The sequence below is a fragment of the Columba livia genome, chromosome 6 (genome assembly GCF_036013475.1).
Source record: "Columba livia isolate bColLiv1 breed racing homer chromosome 6, bColLiv1.pat.W.v2, whole genome shotgun sequence".
NCBI classification, from domain to species: Eukaryota; Metazoa; Chordata; class Aves; order Columbiformes; family Columbidae; genus Columba; species Columba livia.
The window spans coordinates 17,683,915-17,703,612 of NC_088607.1; the positions used below are offsets into that span (position 1 = coordinate 17,683,915).

The 19,698-nt window shown below is 36.8% G+C and overlaps 1 protein-coding gene across 1 annotated transcript in view; it reads left to right on the plus strand.

Moving 5' to 3' along the window:
- The window catches only part of PDE6C (phosphodiesterase 6C), a 29,273-nt gene that overhangs the window by 5,791 nt on the left and 3,784 nt on the right, over positions 1–19,698 (plus strand). Inside the window, exons 2-20 of the mRNA XM_005506960.4 lie at positions 4,333–4,485; positions 4,597–4,686; positions 4,917–5,057; positions 5,638–5,712; positions 5,801–5,865; positions 5,977–6,043; positions 6,761–6,808; positions 7,036–7,185; positions 7,859–8,002; positions 8,086–8,154; positions 11,248–11,394; positions 11,777–11,884; positions 11,992–12,101; positions 14,125–14,212; positions 15,857–15,957; positions 17,019–17,126; positions 17,361–17,424; positions 18,427–18,501; positions 18,639–18,722. Coding sequence (XP_005507017.1) covers positions 4,333–4,485; positions 4,597–4,686; positions 4,917–5,057; positions 5,638–5,712; positions 5,801–5,865; positions 5,977–6,043; positions 6,761–6,808; positions 7,036–7,185; positions 7,859–8,002; positions 8,086–8,154; positions 11,248–11,394; positions 11,777–11,884; positions 11,992–12,101; positions 14,125–14,212; positions 15,857–15,957; positions 17,019–17,126; positions 17,361–17,424; positions 18,427–18,501; positions 18,639–18,722 — 1,887 coding nt within the window. The remainder of the gene's footprint in view (positions 1–4,332; positions 4,486–4,596; positions 4,687–4,916; positions 5,058–5,637; positions 5,713–5,800; positions 5,866–5,976; positions 6,044–6,760; positions 6,809–7,035; positions 7,186–7,858; positions 8,003–8,085; positions 8,155–11,247; positions 11,395–11,776; positions 11,885–11,991; positions 12,102–14,124; positions 14,213–15,856; positions 15,958–17,018; positions 17,127–17,360; positions 17,425–18,426; positions 18,502–18,638; positions 18,723–19,698) is intronic.

A 19,698-nucleotide genomic window follows, 5' to 3' on the forward strand; every position in this document is an offset into this window, starting at 1 on the left:
TAGGAGATGAAGCGATATAGCACACCAATACCACCTACTCAGTGGTAAAAATACTGTTTGAGAAATCTGAGCCAATGCAAGACAATCAGTGGGAGAACAAAATATCAGGAATAGGAGAAGATACCTCAGGGTTATCAGAAAGAAAACCAGAAACATGTAAAGATGGTGATAAGAAACGTGTGACAGTGATCAGAGTATGACACCAGCTCCTGATGTCAGGGGTTCCTATGGTTCCTGTTCCAATAGTGCTCCAGACCCACTCCTGGTCATCACACATGCAAAGGACGACACACTTTGACTAGTCTGAGCTCATCTATCTAAACCAGAACCTCCAGCCCAACACGAGCAAAGTAGTCATAACTGCAAGGGGTTCCAGAAAGGCTCTGTGCTTTGTAAGAGGAAAGAGGTGGGGGAAAATAGGCATCTGCTATCTTGGCATTATCACCTTGGCTGCAGGATTAAGTCTTATCACCTTTCTTTAGCTGTGATATTTGATTAAATTCACCAGACTCAAAATGGAGAGGTAGGCTGCACAGTAAGTGTTGACATGTCACTCAGAGTCAACACAAGAAGGAAGGAACAGTAAGAGCTTTTAGAATGAGAGTAATTGTGATGGTGATATGAAAACCAAGGTATAAATGTCTTCTGTGGGACATGAAGAAAACAGCATCATGCTGCTTCCTATCAAGGCCTCCAGTCAGGGAAGTAAAGGTTTATGGGAAAGCCTCATTTCCTAACATTTCAAATATGTGATGAAGATGCTGATGGTGTACCAAGTTAAAAGCAATTGGTGATAAACAAGTATACTGGAGATGTGAGAAACCTCAGTACTAACAACTTTGAGCTGCTGTTCCTATTACCTCAAATGAATCAGAACAGTGAATCTTCACCCTGACGAGACAAACAGGGCAGAGGGATCCTTGTTCCCTTACACTTTTGTTTTGAGTTACTTCTCACACTTCTCCATTTCTCTGTCTTTCCTGCATTTGTATAAATTACATACTTTTGCGTGTGCAATGGAAATCAAATTAACAAGGGATACACTACCTCATCACTTAGAATAGTTGATGCATTTTCTGATCAGATTTATACTCAACAAATAATTTATACTGCAGACTTTGACCTGACATTTCCAATTGTGTCAAACTCACTTGCCTCAGACTACATTTTGTCATTAATCCAATCAGAAATGCTCAAGGCTTAGCTTAGTGTTCTGAAGTAGAGTGTAGCAAATCCTAAGATAAATTTATGAATTGGGAGATGTATTTTCTTTATTAAATACTGTAGGATGAGTCAATGAACATTAGAATGATGGTCTTCATCAGTTTTTAAGCTTGACATAGAATAAAGCCTGCGAAAGGTTACAAATTTTTGCAGTGCTTTTTTTCATAGTTTGCTTGAAGAACTGTGGGATATCTAAAAAACAGCCAATGAAGGAGAATTCATCATGAAAGAAGTAAGGTCTTTAAAAACTAGTAAAAGAAAGCATAGGAGAACATATCACTCGCGAGAAAGGAACAGAGATCTGCAGAGAGAGACATAAAATGAAACAGAAGACAGTTCCTTCCGCTGGGCAGTCCATGAAAAAGAACCTTTCATAAACAATAAAGAAAACACTGATTTTTTTTTTTTTTAACAAAACTACATAATTGTAAAGTATTATCTGCTTTAAAATTAAATTTCTTCTTGAAATGCCTGTGGTTCCCAGGGGAGTGAATTTTTCTCGTTTGTATTTATTTTACCTTATTACAGTTGTGTAGCTGCAATTCAGAATCAGATGTGATACAGTCTCAGTAAGCAAGTCCATTTGTAACTGCCATATGAGGAAAATAAAAATTATTTTTAGAAAGAATGGCCCTATTATTCCCTTTCACAGAGGTATAATCACACTGGTTTCACAACAGTGACTTCCGTTTTTGTAAATTCCACCGCTAGCTATGAGATGGAAATTAGGCTTATAAAACTTAAAGGAATTGAAAATTTGAGGCCAAATGATCTAAACATAGAGCATTATATTTATATTTCATTGGTAAGAGGCTTATAATAACAATGTATAGTAGCATTGGTAAGTTACAGTGAGATAAAACTCGTGTCATGGTTTAGAAAATCAAGGAACATGAATTAGCTACTAATTTGAAGTGTATAGGTTAGATCCATAGTAGCCTGTCAAACCCCCCTCCAGTTAACAGCACAGGCTTGTATTCTTTACAATTTTCCTGTCCTCTGCAAAAACTGTAAGACCGAAGTGCTTCTACTGAACACTTCTAGCCACTACTGCTTTTACCTGCAGTTATTAAACAAATTAAGACTCAGCAGCTGTGTCCTGCTGATTCAGCTCACTTTGTGTATACAGGTCCCTTTTAAGCACTCAGAAATACAGAAATGTCTGAAATTTTGATTTATTCCCTCATATCAGCATACAACATTCTAAAACCAGGAACTCGGGCCTCGCCATTATGCTAGCTGTTCTTGGTGAGGCAGAGGGACACCAAAACAGGGCCAAATTCTCAGTTTGCTTTATTTTGAAGATTTACTTTAATTCTAATGGCTGAGATAGTCACAGATTCAGTCTACATTCTCAGGGTTGTATATGCTATAGATTGATTCCACATATAACAGAAACCATTGCTAAAATAGGAAGAGAGGAATAAAGAAATTAAGAGGAAAGATCCAAATAGCAGACAAATAATTTTGGTTCTTGCATCTCCTAGCCTTTTCATGCTTGATTTTACAACCTAGAAGACATTTGTATGTTTATTTGTTTGTTTGCTTGGTCATCTAAGATTTTTGTGTATAATTTATGAAAGCAGAAATTCCATTGTGTGGCAACCTGGAACATTCCCCAGTCCATCAGCAAGGAAGAGACCTTGAGATTCACCATGCAGATCTTGGATGCCTCAGCTAACACAGTAGTTAACAGTAGCTATACACATCAGCTCTGTGGGTGGACATGCACTAACAAGTCTGTCACTTTATAAGTGGGTTCACAAATTTTTGCTAACAGCAGGGAATTGGTAAGGTTTGGGAATCTTGGTTCCAGGTGGATGTCCCTAAAACAGGACCCCTTTGGCCTCCCTCTGGCCAGTTGCCATTCCTACCCATGGTGTTATAACGTAGTCTGACCTTCCCTGGCTATCAGGCCACTCACCACCTCCTGACATTGCCATTTAACACCAACCGTTCATCACCTTAAGAAATCAGAAGGAGACTTGTTAAAGGAAATTCAGGGAGAATCTGCCATTGACTGTAGACCAGGGCTTGAGTGGTCCTGTCTCTCAAGAAGTCTGAGCACTGAATTGTTAGAAGTGGCAGATGCAAGGGGATGGAGAAGGCTCAGTGAAAATAGAATCTGGCTGTTTTATGTGCTTGGTAGAACCATGTCACTTCTCAGTATGGACATTTTGACAGATTTCAATTCTCCAACTCATAACTCTAGCTCATTTAGGTGTATTATCATAAGAACATCCCAAAACACAACCACCTCTGCCAACAATTTCTTTGATGTGAGGAAATGAGAGAGTCTTCTTTGAAACAGAAACCAGCTTCCCAGTATTTTTTACAGAAAGAAATGAAAAGAATAGCATTTGGTTTCAAGGATGAAACTGGTAGGGTAGTTAGTTGTGGCTCTTACATCAGTCATATGGTCTCATTCCCACAACATTCCCACATTCTCACCCAACAAAAGCAGCTCTGTGTCCTGATTGCCCTGGCCCTGCACCCTCCCATTCAGCAGAGGAGCGTGTTGGGCTGGAAGCAGCAGGGCTGGGAGTCTGGCAGCCAGGAAGGCATAGGAAACAGCTCAGACAGATGCAAACCTGCTGGAGATGCCTCCCTGCCAGAAGCATTTTAAGCCATATACGTTCAAAACAGGACGCAGTTTTAAACATAGTGCAGTAGGACAGTATCACGACTTCTATCTACAGAAATAACTAAATAATGATAAATCTTAACATAGCTATGAAGTAATTCTCCTACACGCAAACCATTGGTATTAGACTTTTAGGTAGATTAAAAGCCATATCACTCTCTCCTTTACTCTAGATTTTCCTGTATTTTTAACTCCTCAGTTTCTCCATTATTCTAATAAAAATCTGCACAGAACATGGTTTCAGAAGCTATATTCATAACCAAAGCCAAGTTAAACTTATATGTATAACTCTGCAAGATTGGCTTAAGTAATGATAATAGGTTTTTTGCAAGTATAAACCTACTGCACTGTGAAACTGTGCTCATAGCATTGCAAACAAATTATCAAATGAAATGACTATTTGGTCTTGGCATGGTGACTAACTATAATGCATTTCATCTGTGTTTTGTTTTGTTTTCTTTCAGAACAACCATTTTTCTGACTATCTGGACAAAAAAACTGGTTATACAACAATCAATATGTTGGCAACCCCAATTACACAGGGTAAAGAGGTGCTTGCTGTTGTGATGGCACTCAACAAATTAAATGCCACTGAGTTCTCAAAAGAGGATGAAGAGGTAATCTCAAATGTCACACAAGAGTAGAGTTGTTAGTTCAACAAGTAGTTTGAGTAAATCCACCTCTTGTTTTGATCATTTTGTCTTATTTTTACTCTTTGTCATTTTTAGGTCTTTAAAAAATACCTCAATTTTATATCTTTGGTCCTAAGAAATCATCATACGGCCTATCTCTACAATATTGAATCCCGAAGAAGTCAGGTATAGAAGAATTCGTTAATGATAATACCTCATTTTTGTGTGAAATCATTATTATTCCCACTATCTTATATTCTTGCAAGCTTATCGAAGTAAGGATAACATCTTTTTAATTTTTTAATTTGATACTAGTAATGCATCTTATCATTTTATTCTGGAATGCCTAGAATTTATACGTTTATGTTTTCTTACTGTTGGGAACATTTACCCTCTTTCTCTTTCATTGTAAATAGATGCTTTTGTGGTCTGCCAACAAAGTATTTGAAGAGCTAACAGATATAGAACGGCAGTTTCACAAAGCCCTGTACACTATTCGAATGTATTTGAATTGTGAACGATACTCTGTTGGTCTGCTGGACATGACTAAAGAGAAGGTAACAATCATTTTGCCTACTTGCTGTAAGTGTGCTACTCCTAACTTTAAGCTATAAAATCCATCCTTCTGATTAATTTGTTCTACATATTTCTAGTGCATGTCTCTCCAAGACACAAAGTCACCATGCTTGCTAGGCCTTTGGGATAATTTATATAATATAAAACCTAACCATGTTACAAAAATTGTACGCAAAATAGAAGCATGGTAAAGGAAACAACCATGATAAACATAAAGGCTAATTCTGAAATAATTTTTCATATGGATAATTCCATGTGAGAAAGGGTAGAAGAGAGAAGTGCAGGTCTGATTACTGCTTTATAAATACCTGCCTTCTAAAACAACAATTAAGGTGTACAACCACCCAGAGATAAGCTTCAGAATAGCCTGCAATTTACTGGTAAACATGTCTTGCCTGGAATATATTTAACAACGTTTTCTTAATATTGTCTGAAATGCAACCATAGTACAGCTATGGAGAAGGAAAAATAAAACTGCTGTCCACAGATATTATACTATCTATGAACACAGAACCTATTTTGTTTTTTCTTTTGCTAAACCCTTTGTATTGTTTTTTTCAGGAGTTCTATGACGAGTGGCCAATCCGGCTGGGGGAGGCAGAGCCTTACAAAGGCCCCAAGACACCTGATGGACGAGTGAGGATATTAATTTTTCTTTTTATGAATCTTAATTTTGACATTGAGTTTGTACAGGTCACCTACATTTTTTTCTGGTTTTATTTAGGAAGTCAACTTTTATAAGATTATTGACTATATTTTACATGGAAAAGAAGAAATCAAAGTCATTCCGTGAGTATTCATTGGCAGCCTGCAAATGAGTGGCAATTAGATAGATTGCTTGGATATAATAACAACATGTCTGTATTGTAGAAATAATTTAATTTCATTCTCTCTCTAAAGGTCACCTCCAGCAGATCACTGGTGTCTTGTCAGTGGATTGCCAACATATGTTGCTGAAAATGGATTTGTAAGTTCATAGCAAAAGTAATACCTAAAAATTGTAGTTCATGCAGTTCTTCTGATTGAACAAAATAAACCCCCAAACCTTCAATGACCAAAAACCTCTACAAAAATACAATGCAGTCTCCAGTGTCATTGGTTCCCAGTGAAATCATGTGAATCAGTAGTCTGGGTGGAGACAAGACCTCAGCACAAACAGCCAGCGCATCAGGAAAACTTCCCTCTGATTGTGGTGACATTGGAGGAATAATAACATGTGTCTGATGTCACTTTCCAGGTGTACTAAATCTCACAACAAAAGGTCAAAGTAAGAAAATCATCATATATGGAGTTCCTTTTTTTTCTTCTTATCTCTTCTTGGGTAGACGACAGTTATTAGTAATCCTATGGTATTTTTAATAGCAGTAAGAACAGAGCGTTTAGTACTCACTTATTTCTATGTACAAATCCCCATGGTTTTTGAAAGTGGAAGTGATTTCCTTAACCATCGTGCTTATGCTCTGTGAGACAACAGACATGAGGGACTTTGCTACAAGCACTCCAGAATTAGGTTTGTTAGAACAACCATATTTAATTTAATAGGAGCAGTTTTAATTGCTGTAGCAGGCTAAGGTGCTCACTGTTGATAGCTTAAAAAATAAATATGCCTTTTACACATATCAGGCGAAGTCTTGGTGCACATTATATTCCAGTTAAACAGTGTCTCCTTTTCTTTATGCTGTAGATTTGTAACATGATGAATGCACCAGCAGATGAATATTTCACATTTCAGGTAATTCTGGTAATCTCTAATTATGTATAGATTACAATATTTACAGTTATAGAAATTGTAGAAAAATATGCTAATGTTTTCCACCAATTATTTATACAGTTGATTACATAACTAATTTCTCCTTTGTTTGTGATGCATGGGTCTTTGTGTTACATTACCTGTATCAAAGTTGTATTCCTACTTTCAAAGAAATAAACAACATTTCCTGTTCTTTGGCTTTCCTACAGAAAGGACCAGTGGATGAGACTGGCTGGGTTATCAAAAATGTCCTGTCATTGCCTATTGTCAACAAAAAAGAAGAAATTGTGGGAGTTGCAACATTTTACAATAGGAAAGATGGAAAACCTTTCGACGAGTATGATGAACAGATCATTGAAGTAAGCTTAATAGGATTAGAGGTTTTAAGTAGCCATATGATGTTAACAAAAATGTTATTGTAAGAAGTAATTTTGAAATGTCTAAACATTTTCAAATAGGCTATATTAACATCTCAGCAAGCGTCTATTTTCTTCACTATGCAGTTTCCTAGGAATCAGAGATTTTGTTTCTCTTTATAAAACTGAAAATCTGAGATCATTTACATTCTGATAATGAACAGAAGTCAGATGTAATTTTATTTTTTGATCATTTGACTCTTAGTGACAGCCAGCGTCTCCTAATTAGCAGTGGTTAAGCAGGTATGACATTCTGCTTGCCAATGGATATCATGTCTGTGATCATGGGAGTTATCAGAGCATTCATGACCACATGCACTTGGGCAAGATAAGATGCTACACAGTGTACTCAAGTCCACTCAGCTAATTTAAGCTTCGTAAATCTCAAAGTCCCGTATACAAAAATGGGAATATGGCCCTTTAATTACTAGGTTGAGACAAAGAACGTCATTAAAAGCTGCACACACAAATCTGCTGATGGAAGGTAAAGGCCCCTAACAAGTAGAGTTATACACATTGCTTTTCAAAGCAATGTAGTTTTAAAAAAGTAAGTTCAAATTGCCAGCTTAATTTTATAGTCATGGTGTCACCTTCACTTTGCTTGGCTTTGTTCCAGACTCTCACACAGTTCCTGGGGTGGTCTGTCTTAAATACTGACACTTATGACAAAATGAACAAGCTTGAAAACAGGAAAGACATCGCTCAGGAAATGCTTATGTACCAGACAAAGGCCACCCCTTCTGAAGTTGAATCTATACTGGTAAGTTTCTGTCCACAGTTACAAAATTAAAGAAGAAAATTTCCTACTCAAAGACTGAATTTCTTACTCATTCTTATTTTTAGAAATACAAGGAGAAATTAAATGTAAATAGTTTAGAAGAATGTGATCAAAAGGATCTTATCAGGATTTTGGTAAGTCATTAAACTGAAAATTCTGGTAGCACGTTTACATCAGATATTTATGTGTCTTCATTACAGAAGAAGTTGTGTATAGCCACATTCTGATTAATACAATTCATCTTAGCTATCAGTCCCACAAGCTAGATGGAGCTGATTTAGTAATACATCTTCAACCTCTTTGGTTCTTCGAGGTGCAGACCCCACTGTTACCTACAGGGAAACACTCTGTCCCAAATATGTGTCAATAGACTCGGATAGTCCAAGTTATAGAGAAATGTTTAGAATTATAATTAACATTTAAAGTCTTTAACTTTCTTAAATATCCATGGGGACAGTGCTATACTTATAACTTAATTTATTTAATTTTGAAAATAAAAGAAGGGATATTGATGTAAGGTCACATTTGTTTTGAGTAAAAGAATATGTGCAAGAGTGTCCAGTGGAACTGAACTACTTTTCAGATTAATTTTTCTGCATTTCCTTAGGCAGAGAAGTTCAAAGAGAGTGATCAGTGACTTCACAGTGATGAAACAGATTTGATCTAATCAGCCAAAACTTCGCACCTACTAAACCAAAAACGAGTGTCTTTTCCAGACTGTGCAGTCCTCTGACTGCCTTAGTATTTCAATCTAGAAAGGGAGTACCTTTTTGGAGGAAAACTCCTGCTTGCGCTCACTTAGTGCACTTCCTTTTTTCTTGTGGAGCAGTCCTGGAGTACATGTGCTGGCTTACTTTACTTTTAGTAAATGAACTCCCACTGTTAATAGATCAAAATAGAGCTAGGCTGAAGAAAAAAGGTCAAATACACACAAATCTGTTGACTTCCAGTACCAACCAATTCACATATTTCCTCCTATTCCACCATGTTTGCTAATGTAGAGATAGCCATAGGGAAAAGATCTCATTAAACTATTTTAGTTATGTACATGTGCATGCTGGAATGTAATGGTGTTAGGGTTTTGCGGGCTCCCACAAGACAGATGCTCACACAGCTTACAAGTGATAAAACCAAAATACATAATCAGACCATGTGTAGCTTCATATACCTTTTAAAGTAAATTTAATTTAGCTGCATGAAGAATTGCAAGAATTAATAGATAAACATTATAAAATACCTCTACTGGTAGAGCAACAAGTGATTTTTATGGTACAGACTCCAAATATAAAAACCATAATACTGGTATGGATTTTTAAATCTCAAAAAAAGCAATGAAAATGAGTTGTCTCAACATCGGGGACTCAGAAATTCAAAGATCTGATATCTTCTGCACTGACAAGGCTGCATGCAAACGCCTTATCCTGTTATAAGACCTGGAATCCCAGAGAGCTAATGGGATAAAGCAGGTGTTTCTAGATCTGATGATTCACAAAGTAATGGGTCTTAGAACACCACTGCCCCAGGTTTCCCTGTCCTTGACCTCAGCTCAGAGTAGATATAATGGAAAATCCCAAGGAGAAGGAAATACCTTTGCATGGATGTTCAGCCCTATTTGTTGAAATATATGCATACCTTTAGTCATCTTTTTTCCTTACCCATAAAATGGAGATAATTTGTAGACTATTATGGGGGAAGGTAGTAATGGTGATCATATAACCTAATTTTTGTGTTGCATCAGACTTCCCTGATTTAATTCTTGTTTGGACTGGGGCACATCCTTTGAAATATAATACCTCTCCCTAGGCTTTGGGATATACAGATGAAAAGTGTTATATAACAATTCAATAATATTGCCACCACCAGTTAGGCTATTCAATGTGAATCTATATAATGTGTACAAATAGGCAACTTAAATTGAATACAGGCTCCTTACCTTTCATATCCTCTGCATTTTAGAATTTAGTGTGTGCTATATGGAAGTTCTCCAGTCCAGGAAAGAGCTGGTCTAAGCTCCGTATCTGCTCTTCAGAGAGAGAAAAATCCCTGAATGGCATCCAAACAGCTTTTAATGAAATTTAGTATGTGGGGAAAATGTTATGCACTTACACAGTACACTACTTCTGAAGTGACCCCTTGTTTTTGTCAGTGGTCAGGAATGTTCAGAATAGACAGTTGTAAACTACAGAAAGGCAATGACTAAGACAGAATGACCACCAACTACAGCACTAGAAAGTAAATGATACTGAGGTATTTGAAGCCATAATAACCATGATTACTATATGCTTTGGATATTTAAGCATTGTAACAATTTTTACTTTATGCATACACGGAGATCATTCATGACCCAAGCAGTCAAGAGTCTACTGCAAGCAGACTAAGAAGAACACAAATAAGATTTGTGAATTTTTATGTCTGATCTTGTAGGATATTCCAGTCCACTTTCTATGTGCTAAATCAGCCTTACAGGTTTGTCTATTAAGTGTATATAGTCTAGCACAGACAAAGAGAGACTGTCACAGGAGATGAGGTAAGACAGACTAATTTTGAGAGCTGGTTGTGGAGTAGAAAGAAACCACTAGCACTCCAGAAGTTAAAAAACATACATCAATCTTTGTTTGCCTATAGTCTCTCCAAGGGAAGACAAGGCAATGAGTAGGTAGGCATGCAAGCAAGCCTTCTGTTATTAAAAAAAAAAAAAAAGTTGTTATACTTTATTCTACCATAAAAGTAAAATAATGTTTTGTTCTAGACAGGTTGGTTTTGGTCACTATGTTCACCACTATTCATAAGATCCATAAGTGAAAAGCAACACTTAACAAGAAAAATTTTAGTCGTGAAAAAAAGGTGAACTGCAGCCTTGAGACCACGCTAAAAGGGAAGAACCATAGGATTTTATACCAGGAAGGAGAAATTCCAAGGCCTGAGATTTCTAAGCTAAGGAAATGTTGAGATGGTCACAACAAATAGTGTTGGAATTCAGAGTAGGAAGAAACACTGTCTGGCCAAGATTTTTACCTATCTTGTTTGAGGGGAAAGCTAGCAGTATCACAATTCTGTTTCCTAACTTAATACACATCAGTTTGTACTGAAACCTGAGGCCTTTGAAGATATAGTAAGCATACTGTATTTAGACAATATTTCTACTGAAGTGAGAAAAGAAAATAAAAAACTTTTCCCACCTTTGTTCTTACCAGAAAATCTCTTGTGTGTTTGACTTTTTCTAACAGAAAGAAGAATTACCTGATCCAAAAGATTTAGAACTGTATGAATTCCGCTTCAGTGACTTTCCTGTTACAGAGCATGGCCTGATAACTTGTGGAATACGACTGTTCTTCGAGATAAATGTTGTTGAAAAATTCAAAGTCCCAGCTGAGGTCTGATTTATTTTGTTTTGTTTATGTTGATTTTAAGATAGAAGAGAAAGAGCTGACTGTAGGTACTTTAATATAGAAGTAGGCAATACTAAAATATTAGTGGTATGGATAACAACCTTCCATTCTTAATTAAACATTTGCATTTGTCACAAAGACTTAAAACTAATAATGAAATTATGTGAGGTATGAAAGGAATTAAGTCAACATGCATTTACCTAAGAACAACTTGCTGCTTCTATGTTTAACTCGATGAAAAACAATTATTTTCATAGAACTTGCACGTTATTACAGTAATTTCATAGTTTATTCCAGTAATTTTACAGGAACTCCATCATTTTGTTTCAATTAACAGCACAGTTTTCATCACTTATGTTCATAATAGGTCCTTACAAGATGGATGTACACAGTTAGGAAAGGTTATCGAGATATCACTTACCATAACTGGCGACATGGATTCAATGTGGGACAAACGATGTTTACTCTGCTAATGGTAATATTGCTGATATTAATCTTACATTCATTATTTAGTTTTCATTTCAATTCCAACTGGAAAATTCAGGAAGGCACACACTCAGAATTGTCTGTTTTCTTTTACAGACAGGCAAAATAAAGAAATACTATACTGATCTAGAAGCCTTTGCCATGGTTGCTGCTGCTTTCTGCCACGACATTGATCACAGAGGGACCAATAACTTGTATCAGATGAAGTACGTATAAATGCTCAGATATATGGATATGTAGTATTTTTAGTTGCAAATTAAAAAAAACATGTAAAAACTTGCAAAATATAAGGTATATATTCCATATTCATCTGGCATGAACGAACATTTATCCTATAGAAGATTTCTGCCTCAGAGCATTTGTCACGACAGGTGAAACATAAGGACAAAATACAAAAGCAGAATATTTTAATAGATGGGTCTCTCGGAGTTGCAATTCATTTTTAAGAGAGACAAAGTTCGTGCGATGCTTGGATTGTGTCAGAGGCTCACGCACATGAGGCCACAAAAAAATGAGAGAAGTAAATTAAAATCCCTAACTGGATCACTTTTTTTCAAGACAGGGCACAAGCACTTTTCTGGAGAGGGATTCAGAACATGGCATACACAAGGGTTAGTTAGAGGGAGACAGGATTTAAGGTGCATTCTTTTTCTCTGTTTTCTACTGTCTGATTTGACTAGCTCAGTTGTTATCCTCCCCCTCAGTTTACCGACGGATGTAGGTCCTTTCCTGAGGTGTAATCTCCTCATGTTATACAGGATTTTGAGCTAAAGAGTTTGTGTCCTGCCACTGCGTCCACATGCCAGAATGTTACACACCATGAGGTTAAGCTTTGCAATTCATGATCCTTTTTGTTCTGAGAAAATATTCTGAAGGATTTGTTATTTTTCCCTTGTTTGTGATGAAACAGTACTAATTATTAGGTGCTTGTTATAAAACCATATTAATTCATTTTGATTTAAAGCTATCTTTTAATTACAATGTTATGTATCAAGGGGAGACCTACTCTTCTCCTGAAGGGGGTTCAATTTACCGTTCAGTCTTTTATAAGATCTGTTAAGGCTTGTTTCTGCGTTCTAGCCAGAGAACATAAGTCTCTCAGAATGTGATATGTACCAGAAGATTATAACCATAATTTTCTGAGTACAGTTTCCCACCAACTGTATCTCCAGAATGAGTCAATCTCCTTCTCTGACCCTGGAGGGGCATTTCAGCCTGCATGCTGGAGCAGTGACGCCAGGGGATTTTCTGATTATTCTCAGGGATTCTCCAGGTGACGTAGGAGGGAGAGAATGACAGACACTGATTCTTATTCAACGGCTGCCTCTTATCCAAATAAGTTTAAGGGAGGTTTTTAATCTCCCTACTGTGGTCTTCCCTAGCCGAAAGCCCTCTGCATGAGGTCATACACAGTAAAGCTATTTATAAAATTTATCAGGCTTTACCACGACAGTCCTAATCACAAGTCAGAAAACACACACAGCACGTAGCAATCCACCTTGGGTTAGCTGAGTAGCAGAGTTATTAGCCAATGGAACAAAGGAGGAAAATACACTTCCAAAGATGCAGAACCACCTGAAACCTATGGAGACAAGACACTTCTTCCTGCCTCCTGCTACCATAGTCTGACACAGAACTTCCTTTGCTTGAAGCTTAGCCCAACATCAGAGGCACGCTTTGAGCTCTGTGACAATACTGAACACACTTGAGCTGTCAGGACTTGTGCAGTCCATAAAACAGTGATTTTGAGGCAGGGGAGGAGCCCAAGGGCATTAGAGGAATTTAACTCTGTTATACTGTTACTTGAGATTTAACTCACTTACAGTGTTAGAATCATAGGGGACATGGCCCAAGTCATTACAGACAGACAAGAGTTCAAAAGCTGTGCCGCACAAGAAATACTAAAAGATGTATAAAGGCCATTTTTAAGCTACACGGAAGGTGTGTGGATTAAACAAATAGCAAAACTGAACATGCGAAACAAAACAGAGGCATCTGACCACATGTTTGACTCCAGTGGGCACTGAACACCCAGTGCTCTCCAGTTGCCATCATTACTCAGTCACAAGAGAGAAGGCAAGCAAGTATCTTTTTACATCATACCAGTGTTTAAGATATATAGATTATACTCTTGGACGTGCAGATAAGAAGCATTTCAATCCTAAAAATTTGAATCTTTAATCAAAAATATTGCCTCAAAAATATAAATAATTGCTTCTTTTTCAACAGATCAGCTGCTCCGCTGGCGAAACTTCATGGCTCATCCATTTTAGAGAGGCACCACCTGGAGTACAGTAAAACCCTTCTGCAGGACGAGGTATGTCTGCAGGAACCTCCTGCTCACACCCATCAACACTAAACGTCCAAATCATTTATGATGTTCCCAATTTCACCATGTCCCATCCACTCCTCTAAGTCTATATTAAGAAATTACACTAGAATTCAGAAGTTTAAGCCAAATTCTTATGCATTGCCCACTTTTAGAGAGACATCAGTAATTCCACCAGAAATAGACTCACTCAAGCTTTTTCTTTGTGTCTTGCTCACAGTCCTCAGGGTTTTTCCACTTTCACAAAACAGGTAATATGGAAACCAAAGCAGAAAATACATCATGCACAGACAAAATGTTATCATTAAACTGCTTCCTCTGGTTCAGTAGGTCCGTGTTCAGCTGCTGGCTCTGGCAGCTGACGAGCAAAGGGATGGAGCTGTTTATTATGCCCAGCTGTCAGCTGTTACCCCAGGCCAGACCCCCCCCCCCACCTTACCTTGCTAAAACAGCGAAGGCAGTATCATGAAGCTCTCCCCTGAATTGGGCAGCTGCTCTCAGCAGCCGTTGCAGCTGCTGGAGGTGAGGCTCCCCGCCAAATCTCCTCAGTCTCCACAAAATGGCGGCAGCCATTCCTCTGCCCCACGGGGCCCTGCTCCTCTGGTAGACATCAGCCACCTTTCCTCAGCGGTGCCTGGATACAGGGGGAGAGACTCTTTACAACTCTTTACTATGTACTTTGTAGGGAAATAAGAGATTTAACAGGCATGCTCGAACACATGTGCCTCTTTCATCCCGCTTGTTTGCAGCAGCATGGCAGGCTTTCTCTGCCACTCTCATTTTTCATTTTCTACTCTCTGTGGCGGTACTATTTCCTGAACTGAGGCCACAGAATAAATCTTAACACTAACCAGCAGCACAATGATAAAAAATCCAGGAGATTTGTAATTCTAAAAAAACCCAGAAACCATATTTACCTTTATTAATAGAAATGTCCTTTTTCAAAAGTGAGGTGCCGGGGACTAACCCCAGCTTTTTGCTGGAGACGTCGTCAGGATCTCTGTTGGCTCTCAACAGCACCCTGTGCTCTCACAGGTGTTGTCCGCTCCGTTAAAGAAGGAAGGAAAGCTAGGACACTCAGGAAAATGCTGAGTGTGACACTCTCATTCCCTTTGCCTGAGGAAGGCCCGTTGTACTGGCCATAGCAGCTCCACAACAGTGCAGCGGGAGGTTGCGCTGACCCAGGGTAACAGGGAAAAAGGGTGTCTGATACAGAGCTTTAAAAAGCCTAGGAAAATTAGGTGTATGGAATGTGTACTGCAAAGAAATTATGAAGAACTGCCATTTCTGTACTAACTATGTGGAATACAGGTGGTTTTCTTTGGTTTTAATTTTTATATGGCAATAGCAGGACTTGCAACTGGTTTGCGTCACTGTGGATTTAGTTATTTGTGCAGCCTCTGTGGGCAGCATCATAGGTCCACCAACCATTCACACAGTTATTTAGCCATTTATTAGCTATGAATAAGGGACATCTTTACCAATTGAATAATTTTTCATTTGCAGCACTATTTTCATTTGGAGAAATTTTCATTTTGGCCAATTTTGTTATAGCATTCTGTGACAATCTGTGTAGTACAAACACAAACCAGTGTATTAAAAGGAACTGAATTTGTAACTTTCATCTTGCAGAGTTTAAACATCTTCCAGAACCTAAATAAGCGCCAGTTTGAAACTGTTCTACACTTATTTGAAGTAGCAATAATAGCAACTGACTTGGCTTTATACTTCAAGTAAGTATTGAATTCTGTATAACTTCCTACTGAAAAAAATGTCAATCTTATACTATTTGTAACTTTAGTTTTTAGTTGTTTAAGTACAGAGATGTTTCTATGCAGAGTACAGTTATATTTAAAATTGTTATTAAGCCTACTTCTTGTAAACAAAAAAAAAAGATATGTTCTTAGATCCATTGTAAGCTTTCAAAATAGAGAACACACAAATGTACGTAATACTTAGTATATATGTAGTAGGTCATTCAAATATGCTTTTAGTTACAACAAACACTATATTTCAGAAGTGGGGATTCTGTAGCCTTATTTGAAGGTTGTGTGCATGTGTTATATTCAGTATACCACACTACAATTTCTCATACTAAATAGAAGTACGATTATGGCATGGAAATTAAGATGCTGGTTTAAAAACAAAACTGCAAACATCAACTGATCACAGTGCCAAAGATTCCAAATATCAAATCATCCCTTCTGTTCCTAAGTTACTCACTTAATATGCTTTTATAATAGGTATTTTCCTTAAAGATATATGGAGCCTTTTGTTTTGGTCCAGATCTCTTACGACTAGGAAAATTTAGAGACAATTCAGTAAGTTGTTCAAAGGGAGCTATTAAATTTTAATGAATACTAATTCCACTATCTCATTTATTCTAAACGCAAATTAAAATATTTATTAAGCAATAAGCGGATTTTTGAGGGGACAGAGTGGAAGAACATTTATTAGTATTTACCTCACTTTTCTCAATTCAATATGTTACAGAAAGTAACAAACATGTAATACTAAAGAGGTAAGAATTTCACCCCAAACAGTTAAATAGGAAGAGTTAGGAAATGGGTTATTTGTCTCTTTGTCAGAAATTCTCACATAGTATTTCACATGTCAGTGGTGTATAGCAAAATCTAACTGTGCTAGGTTACCTGAAAAGTTTGAGTTCAACATGAATAACGTGTCACTTTGATACTACGATGACTAAGACACTACTTTGGAAAAGCAGAAATACGGTTTTCTATTTCATTTTTAATGCAGAAACTATATATGGTTTATTGGTATGTTTTAACAGGAAAAGAACTATGTTTCAAAAGATTGTGGATGCAATTGAGAAAATGGAATCAGAAGAGGAGGCAATTAAATATATATCTATTGACCCAACCAAGAAAGAAGTAATCATGTAGGTGGTTAATATTTCATTCTTTATTCAATCAGCTATCTATGACCAGATTTTAAAATAATTTTGGCACCTAAACATGTAAATTAAGACTTAGTGTTATTGTCTGATGTCTTCAATCTTCTCAAAATGTGCATTCATCTGTATCTTAGATAAAAAAGGTCTCGATTTTTAAAAGGAATCTAGATGCCTATCATCATCCTAACTACACTCCTGTTTTGGTTTGTGTTTCCAAAGGGCTATGATGATGACTGGGTGTGACCTGTCTGCTATAACCAAGCCTTGGGAAGTGCAAAGTAAGGTAGGTACTTTTCAAACAGACAATACTACATTTGCTATCTTTTCTACTGCCTATTTGGTGCACGATAATTTAAAACAACAACAACAACAACAACAAAAACCCTTATGATTTTATGGATATTTAAGTATCTGCACCTAATTATGTTTCCAGAAAATAATCTGTGACTGTGGGTTGATCCACCCATTTCTGCTTGTCTTTCAGCTACAATCAGCATCCCTGATTCTGTTAGCTGTTCTAGCTACCCTTAAATATCACTCAGTTATTTTTGTGCTATCCACCTTTGCTAGTTTTCAGGTATTTTTAAGGCACAGATTTAACATCAGTATGATTTGAATTAATTGTGCCTATTCTGTAAATCTTGGTGCCATGTGAAAGTAGCTTAAACATGCTGAAAATAAATACTGTAATACAGTGTGACACTGCTTTGTACAACAATACTTAAAGTACTTCAATACTTATTGATCATTGCATTGAAGCTTATCATTAGCCTTACAGGAATAGGTTTTAACAATGCATAATCAAAATACAACTGCAAGATGTTTGCTGAGCCTCCTAAGTAATATACATTACAGATAGTAGAAGATTCTGTTATGTTGCTAATATTGTCTTGTTCCCACTGACAACAATCTATCATTTACTCAACACGTATCAGAATATTGGTAGAGATAATTTGCTGGAAAAAAGCTTTAAGTACACCAGAGAGTGTCTATAAGTTCTGAAAGAAGCACTTGATTATCTCTACAGGGATTAAAAAGTGGAATTTTATTGTGTTTTACCAAAACTCCTAATTTCTGGAGAGTTTTTAAACTACTTGGAGATAATGCAGCTAGCAAGAAATAAGTCATCTCTTTGTGGAAGTTAGTAGTAATAGTTAAGTAGTAAACAGTAATATGCCAGTTATTGGTTAATCAACCTTTTCACATTTTCTGGAAAGCCTTGTTATTTTATTTATTTAAATTTACTGCTTTCTGCTGACACTTCCACTGAATTGTGATTATTCAGGTTGCCCTTATGGTTGCAAATGAATTCTGGGAGCAAGGTGACCTGGAGCGAACTGTGCTACAGCAACAACCAATTGTAAGTACTAAATAATATAACTGAGTGAAGAAATATTAACTGTTATTAAAGCATTGACTAATGGTCCATGAATCTTACTAGATCAATATACCAAAAAGAATATCTACATAATCTAAATTACTGCTATTCTCTTCTAGCCTATGATGGACAGAAACAAAGGAGATGAACTACCTAAGCTCCAAGTTGGTTTCATAGATTTTGTGTGTACATTTGTATACAAGGTAAGAATATATTTTTTTTGTTCCCCACTGCAGCAGTTTTGATGGCACAATTAGTGACAAACTTGCAGTCAAAAAACTCTAGACAGCAGCAGGACTATTGATCACAGGGTAAACAACTATCACAACCACCACAATTTCTCAGTCTTTTTTTTACAAAGAAGAATTGCTCCCACAAAGCAAATTCAAGAGATGTGAAGCAAATTCATAAAAAGTGAAGATCTCAGCGAAACTTGAGGGTGCTGAGATTTTGTTACTACCTTGAAAGACTGAGTTAGAAAGCTCAGTCTAAGTCTTCACAGTCCATTTTAATATAAGCATGCAACATGTAGATGGTCATAGAAAGCAGGAATAGGGATAGGAAACCTGAAATATTCTGGAAATACAGATATTCTATATCTTCTGTAAGGCATTAAAATGCCAACATTATTAATCCCTGTCTAGCTTTTAATATCCCAAAATGTGATGCAGAAGTGTGACATGTAATATTTTAACATTTTCAGATACATCCTCATCAGCTTAGAATATACTATAGGATACTAGACTTTTTAAATTATATCCTGATACTGGTAATCATATGAAAAAATATCATGTATCATAGTTATAACCATATTATATGAATCGGACTATCAAATGTGGGATTAGGGAAGACGCTAAAATGTGCATTGTATAATTCAGATCTTTTCTGACTGTGCACAATAGGGCATTATTGTCCCATGGTATATCCTGATACTGGTAATCATATGATAAGACATCACGTATCATAGTTATAATCATATTATATGAATCGGACTATCAAATGTGGGATTAGCAAAGACATTAAAGTGTGCATTATATAATTCAGATCTTTTTCTGCCTGTGCACAATAGGGCATTATTGTTCCATGGTATTTCCAGTAATATGCCACCACTGCATGTCCAATAACATGCTTTCAAATGTGCACCAGCTGTTACACTATTTCTTTTAAAATGTTTTCTCT